The sequence below is a fragment of the Lolium perenne genome, chromosome 7, assembly GCF_019359855.2.
Source record: "Lolium perenne isolate Kyuss_39 chromosome 7, Kyuss_2.0, whole genome shotgun sequence".
Lineage (NCBI taxonomy): Eukaryota > Viridiplantae > Streptophyta > Magnoliopsida > Poales > Poaceae > Lolium > Lolium perenne.
Window position 1 is genome coordinate 120,925,963 of NC_067250.2, and position 7,340 is coordinate 120,933,302.

Below are 7,340 nucleotides of genomic sequence, written 5' to 3' on the forward strand. Positions count from 1 at the left end.
CTACTGCTACACGTCCATGACCTTCGGCCTCAAGAACGCCGGAGCAACGTACCAGCGGTGCATGAACAGCTGCTTAGAAAGCCAGATCGGCCGCAACGTGCATGTCTACATCGACGATGTGGTGGTCAAATCGACTCGACAGACCGACCTCGTCGCCGACCTCGCCGAAACATTCGCCAACTTACGGCGGTACAAGATCAAGCTCAACCCTTTGAAGTGCACCTTCGGGGTTCCATCGGGACAGAGCTGCTAGGCTACGTCGTCTCCAAGCGAGGCATCGAACCTAACCCGGAGAAGACACGGCGGTCATGCGCACCAAGCAGCCAGCATGCCTAGTCGACGCGCAAAAACTTCGCCGGTCGAGTCGCCGCCCTCGGGCCGCTTCATACCCGGCTCGGAGACAAGGCCATGCCACTATACCGCTTGCTCAAGAAGTCGGAATCATTCCGGTGGACAGACGAGGCGCAGCGGGCCCTAGAGGAACTCCAGCACGCCCTCTCGAATGCCCCTATCCTCGCGGCCCCGCTGCCAAAAGAAACCATGCTCCTATACGTCGCTGCGTCGAACCGCGCTATAAGTGCAGTCATGGTCGTCGAACGGAAGGAGGAAGGAAGGGAGCAACTGGTACAACGCCCGGTCTACTACATCAGCGAAGCCTTAATCGAATCCAAGCAACGGTATCCACACTACCGAGGCTGGTGTACGCCGTCCTCGGGGCCCAGCGGCGGCGGCCCCTTACTTCCAAGAGCACCCCATCAAGGTATTCGCCTCAACACCACTCGCCGACATCATCCGCAACCGCGACGCAACTGGCCGGATCGCCAAGTGGGCAGTCGAGCTCGGCGTCCACAACATCACCTACGAGTCACGCCACGCCATCAAATCTCAAGCACTCGCCGACTTCCTCGCCGACTGGGAAGAGGCCCAGCAGCCAAGCTCCCCCGCGGACCTCAAACATTGGACGTTGCACTTCGACGGTTCTAAAAACCTCGAAGGAGCAGGCGCGGGAGTCGTCCTCACATCACCAAAGGGCGACACAGTGAAGTACGTCCTGCAACTCAGATTCGAGCCATGCACCAACAACATGGCCGAGTACGAGGCGCTCCTGCACGGCATGCGAGTCGCAAAAGAGATGGGCGCAACACGGCTGCGCTGCCTCGGCGATTCCGACCTAGTCGCCAGCCAAACTTCCGGCACCTGCGACGCCACAGACGCCAACATGATCGCATACAAACGCGCCGTCGACCAAGCCGGCGCTAGCTTCGCCGGTCACGTCGTCGAGTGGGTTGACAGGCGCAAGAACGAAGAAGCCGACGCGCTAGCGTGACTGGGGTCCAAGCGACTTCAGCCGCCTCCGGGCGTCGTCCGGGACATCCTCAGCCACCCGTCGGTGCGCGCACCGCGCGTGCTGGACATTGCCGAGCCACCTGCTCCCGACTCCGCCCGAGTCGCACTCGCCGTCGCCAGCACCGCTTGGACCGCGCCCTACATCCGCGACCGCGAGAGCCAGGCACGGCCGATGGATGAAACCAAAGCACGCGCCATCGTGCGCAGATGCAAGTCCTTCACCATCATCAACAATGAGCTATACAAGCGCAGTGTCTCGGGAGTGTTCCAACGATGCGTCACCACGGCGGAAGGGCGCAACATTCTGCGCGACATCCACGCAGGGGACTGCGGCCACCACGCAGGCGCGGTCAATCGTCGCCAAGGCCTTTCGTCACGGCTTCTACTGGCCAACAGCCCACGAAGACGCAATCGCCCTTGTCCGTTCATGCGCCGGGTGCCAAAAGCATGCAAGCGCCGCACATGCCAGGATCGGCATTGAAGACCATCCCCCTCACCTGGCCCTTCGCCGTATGGGGCATGGACATGGTGGGAAAATTCAAAACGGCCCCCGGCGGATATACTCACCTCCTGGTAGCGGTGGACAAGTTCACCAAATGGGTAGAAGCAAAGCCCATAAAGAAGTGCGACGGGAAGACGGCCACAAAGTTCCTACGCGAGCTCATCTATCGGTACGGCTACCCTCACAGTATCATAACCGACAACGGCACCAACTTCGCCAAAGGGGAGATGGCTGACTTTTGCGAAGAAAAGGGCATCCGACTCGATCTCGCCTCGCCGCCCACCCCGAGTCGAACGGCCAAGCGAAAAGGGCAAACCAGAGCATCCCGCACGGACTCAAACCACGCCTGGTCGTGCCCCTAGAGCGCGCAGCCGGCTGCTGGGCAGAGGAGCTCTCTTCAGTACTATGGGGCATCCGCACAACGCCTAACAGGTCAACCGGCTTCACGCCTTTCTTCCTGGTATATGGCGCCGAAGCCGTCATGCCCACGGACATCGCCTACGACTCACCTCGGGTCGCCAATTACGCCGAAGAAGACAACGAGCGAGCTCGCCAAGATGACATCGATCTCCTCGACGAGGCCAGACCTCGCACTCTCCAGAACCGCCATTTACCAGCAGGGACCTCCGTCGCTACCCACTGATCCGCCGCGTTCGGAGTCGCTCCTTCCAAGTCGGCGATCTGGTACTCCGGCTAATCCAGGACAAGAAAGGGATGCACAAGCTGTCCCCGCCACAGGAAGGACCATTCGCCGTCGGCCGCGTACTCGGCAACGACTCCTACTACCTCATCGACGTCCGCAAGGACGACAAAGGCGAGCCGCTCACTAAAGAGGTGGAGCGCCCCTGGAACATCAACCTCCTCCGGCGGTTCTATACCTAAGGGAAAAATGTAATCCGAAAATTCAGAGGGTAATAAAAATCGCCGACCATTTTTTGATCTCAAGCTCCGACTACCTCCCCTTCACCCGCCAAATATCGTCATCTCTCATCCCGGGACATACCGGCTTAGTCGCCGCGACAAGCGACTAGGAACTGAGAGACCTCCGGTCGCCGCTGCGGGAAGAGAGAGGTCCCCGATAGGCCAAGGAGCCGGGGTACCACGGCGTGGAGGCGGGACCGACGCGCGACACCACGCCCGGTCACCCACCATCTCTCACGCCATCGGGTGAAAACGGCGACCGGAACCCACAGCGGGGCCGCACGCTCGGCCAGCCCCACGGGCCTCGGCGACCGCCTTGTGCTACGTTATAAAGCACACCAATGCCCTCCTCTACCTTAGGTTGGCGAATTGCGCGGCTAAGTACTTCGACTAGGGACCCCGCAAAACGGACCCGCGGCTCGCCAAGGAAAATACGCCCGCAATGATCCCCTTTGGAGTCGCCTAGCGACTGGCTCACCGAGCCACGACGAGTGGCGCGCTACATCCGAACAGCGCAAACTACACCACACCACTACTCCACCCATGAGGCTGCTATTCGTACTATAATGACTACGCATCGCGATCGGGGACGCCCAGCTCGAAAAGGAAAACAGTCAAGTCGATAGCCTTCATTGGGGTCGCAAGGCGACTGACCTGAAGGCCATGGATAGTCGGAACCAACTCCAATGCATCGCCGTCTCAAATAATGCAAAAGCAACCACCGAATCACATTTAAGCAAAAGTCATCATTCTATTTACAACTAACACCCGCTCGCGGGAAATCTAGCTACTTCTTACACAGGTACTCAGGAAACTACGAGGACGACCCCGGAGCCCCCTCTACGACAGGCTCGACGCCGTCATCGCCGTGACGAAATTTCGGCGTGTACACCACGACCGGATATGTAGACAGCGAGCCGGCGGCAGCAGCATGGAAGAGGCGCTCCGCGGGGTAGTCCACCGGGCCCGGCTCCTTCTCCGCGTCACCGGGAGCCGCGTGGCTGGGGCTATGAGTCTCCAAGTCCGCGGTCGCCAGTACTCGGTCGGCGAAGGGGCGCACCGCATCCATCAGCCGCAGCACTTCGGCAACATCGAACTCCCCAGTCTCCGAGGGGAAGCCAGCGGTGACCTCCTCCACGTCGAACCCTTCAGAATAATGCGCCAGCACCATGCTCAGAGCCATGGTAATGCCAACGCGGCAGGAAGAGCGACGAAGCCAGTCAACAACAGCCGGAATGTTGGACACGGCCTTGAAGACGGATGGCGTGTCCCGCGGAATCACCTCCCGCGGGCTCAGGTACTGGAGCGCGGCAAGTATCTCCCCCGCGCAGGCGATGATACGCGCGGTCGCGGTCGACAGGCATTCCCGTGGAGTCGCCGTCTCCACGAAGTCGCACGTACCTGCAGTCAACAACACAAGGAAAAGGGAAAAATGAGAACTTCCCCTTCAACGCCGACTCGCCACGCTCGGGGACTGGCCCCCGAGGCCGACTCGCCACGCTCGGGGACTGGCCCCCGAGGCCGACTCGCCACGCTCGGGGACTGGCCCCCGAGGCCGACTCGCCACGCTCGGGGACTGGCCCCCGAGGCCGACTCGCCACGCTCGGGGACTGGCCCCCGAGACCGACTCGCCACGCTCAGGGACTGGCCCCCGAGGCCAACTCGCCACGCTCGGGGACTGACCCCCGAGGCCGACTCGCCGTGTTCAGATACTCAAACCCCCGGCAAATAAAACAAGAAGTGCGACAACAAGAACTTACCAAGAATCTGCCGCGACATCTCCCTGACGAAAGCCTCGAAGTTGGTCTTCTCGGCCTGCACCGCCAGGACGATGCCCTCGGACGCCTCCTTCTCCGCAGCAAGTTCTTTGGCGTGCTGCTGCTTCAAGGCCGCCACCTCCTCCCGCAGAGACGCGGCAGCCCCACGTGCAGAGTCCCGCGCATCAGTCGCGGCCTCCAGCTTCACCTTGTATTCGGTGATGACGTCCTCCAGCTCCCGGCCCTTCTGCTCCAGGACCTTCGTCAATTCCGCCACCTCCGCTTTCGCCCTTTTCCGGGCCTCTTCGGCCTGCTGCGCCCGGAACTCGGCTTCACGGTAGAAGGACTCCTTGACGAACCCTTCCCGAGCCTCGGCAAGAGCCTTTGCCTGCGCCTCTGCTACAAGAAAAGGAAACGGTGAGAACGAACGCCCGGGCCAGTGACACTGAATGAGGACGGCGAGTGGGCATGACTTACTGCCCAGGGCAATCAGCTTCCGGTTCTTCTGCGCCGCCTCCTCCACAAGCGCGGTCAGCCGCTTAATCTCCGCCTACGGAAACCAAACAAAAATGCCAAGGTCAACAAACAAAAAGCAAATAGAGACTCGACTCGCCCTTTCAGACCAAGTCGACCCTCGGGGACTGGGGGTGACTAGGCCACGTGTTCAGCGACACTTACCACATGCGCCTCGCCAAGCGCCGTGTGGAGCTCAGTGAAGGTCAATGAAGACGGCGGCGGATGACGCGACTCGGTCGCCCCGTCCGCTCGCATCACCGCCTCAGTCGACGGAACCTCGCCCGTCCGCGTGTCGGTGTCGCTGGGCGGGGCGCGGTCCCTGGCGGCCTTGGACCGGCGCTCTTTCAGTGGCTCCGACAGACCGCCCTCCTCGACGATGTCCTCTTCAACTTCGGGTGCCTTCTGCCCCTCGGTCGATCCAATGTCAGTCGACTCCTCCTCCTCCACGGCGGAGCAACGTCCGGACCCGTCGCCGCACTCGCCATGCCCCCGCGAGCCATGCCGGGTAGAGGAAAACGTTGGCGGTGGGCTCGACGTGGCTAGTGCTCTCCTTCTCCGCTTGACTCCCGGCGGCGGGCTCTTCTCGGAGCCGACCCCGCACCCCAAGGTCGGACGGCGCCGCCTTCCTCTCCGCGGCTTTCTTCTTTGCCTCGGCCGCCCTCGTGGCCGCCACCCCGGCCGCGGGCGGCTTCGCCAAGGTCTTCTTCTTGGACCTACAGAGAGGCGAGGTGAGTCGACACTCAGTCCAGTCGCAGGAAGGATAAATTCGACAAGAAATACTTACTTCACCGTGGGAATCGCTTTTACGCCCGGACCGGCCCGAGCTCCCGCATCGATCGCGTCCTTCAAGGGACGCTGAAGCCTCGTGGACCCTTCCAGGAGAGTGGGGCGCAGTCGCTTCGATAGCGGCTCGGCCCCTTCCTTGGAGGGCTCCGCCTTGTCCTCCGGACGGGAGGTCGCCTCCTCTTCAGCCGCGCCCTGGGACGAGGACTCGGCACCCCTCTTCGACCCGCGCGGGAGTCTGATGAAGTCCCGCGCCTCCGAGTCCGACTCGGTGCGCTCCTCCTCCTCGTCGACCTCTTCCTCCTCGCCTTCGGTCATCTCCGGTGGTTCCTTTCCGGCGAGAGGAGGGAGGTGGTCCGCGATCTTCCGCCAACGCTGCAATCGAATCAAAGGAACAAGTCAGAAAGGAAGAAGCGCGGCTAAGCCGTGCGAAGTCGCCATGCGAAGCATTACCTGAGGCGCTGGGGTGTCTTCGGTGTAGGGCTGCAAGCCGTCCTCGAAGGAAGTAAAGGTGGCAGTGGTGATCTTAGCGAGCGCCTTCCGGTACTCGCCCTCGTCCCACTCGGTCGCCGTCGACCGGGTGCGGTCGTTCTGTCCCCGGTACTCCCACATGGGGTGAGCTCGGCACCGCAGGGGGATCAGCCGCCGGCCAAGCCAACAGTTGTACATGTCGACCGCCGTCAGGCCGTCATCTTTTAGCGCCTGGATCGCTTGGCGCATATCCTTCACCACCTTCTCCTGCTCGCGCGCGGCAGCGACCGGACATTGAGGCGCCGCGGGACGCTCGGCTCGGGACTGTATTGGGGAATGCATACCTCGCCCGGGGGCGGGTCCTCCTGGCCGTAGACCCAGAAACGACGCCACAGCGATCGCGCCTTCTTGGGGAGCGCCATGTCGATGAAGCTTTCCCCGGACTTCACCTGGAAGGTGATCCCCCCGTTCGGGATGAGTGCTTCGCTGTTCTTGCTGGCCCGAGTCGCCCGCCCGTGGAAGATGGACACCCACAGCGGGAAGTAGGGCGGACAGCCCAAGTAGCATTCGCACAGCGCCACGAACAGAGAAATCTGCTGGACGCTGTGCGGCCCGAGGTCGGAAACCTTGATGCTGTAGAAGGCCAGCAACTGCCGGAGGAAATCGGAGGTGGGGAGAGCGAACCCGCGATCGAGGAAGCTCATGAAGATCCACGAACTCCCCAGGCCGTGGGAGGGGCTCCGTCTCGTTCGCCGGCGGAACCCGCCATCGCTCCTGGTTGAACTCCGGGATGACTCCGGAGGCGACGTACGGGAGGAGAGACTCCCGCGTGACCTTCGACTTGCCCCACCCCTTCGCCGCCATGGATGCGTGTGGAGTGTGGAATGAAGATGAGATGAAGAGAAGATGGGGGATGAATGCGGAGGAGTGTTGAACCCTAATCCTAGGGGCGACCCTTTATACCGCCCGCACTCGCTCAGATTGAGGATGAGATCTGTTCGTTGAATTGTCCCGGAATCGCCGCCCCGCAATCAACGGTCGAG

At 61.9% G+C, this 7,340-nt stretch overlaps 1 protein-coding gene across 1 annotated transcript; it reads right to left on the reverse strand.

Moving 5' to 3' along the window:
* Nucleotides 1-1,318: 1,318 nt before the first annotated feature.
* Nucleotides 1,319-6,719, reverse strand: LOC127323788 (uncharacterized). Its single transcript, XM_071824027.1, has 6 exons — nucleotides 6,642-6,719; nucleotides 5,206-5,520; nucleotides 5,005-5,077; nucleotides 4,531-4,926; nucleotides 3,758-4,171; nucleotides 1,319-1,563 (listed from the first exon to the last, which is right to left on the reverse strand). Exons 1-6 carry the CDS (start codon nucleotides 6,717-6,719, stop codon nucleotides 1,319-1,321), a joined length of 1,521 nt encoding a protein of 506 aa, XP_071680128.1.
* Nucleotides 6,720-7,340: the final 621 nt, after the last annotated feature.

Excerpts from the sequence above, each read along its gene's own strand:
- LOC127323788 (XM_071824027.1), bottom strand. The coding sequence starts at position 6,719 with ATGGCGCTCCCCAAGAAGGCGCGATCGCTGTGGCGTCGTTTCTGGGTC. Across the intron at positions 4,172-4,530 it reads GATGTCGCGGCAGATTCTTG|GTACGTGCGACTTCGTGGAG; the intron begins GTAAGTTCTTGT and ends TGTTGACTGCAG. Across the intron at positions 1,564-3,757 it reads CCCCAGCCACGCGGCTCCCG|GACTTGCATCTGCGCACGAT; the intron begins GTGACGCGGAGA and ends ATGATGGTGAAG.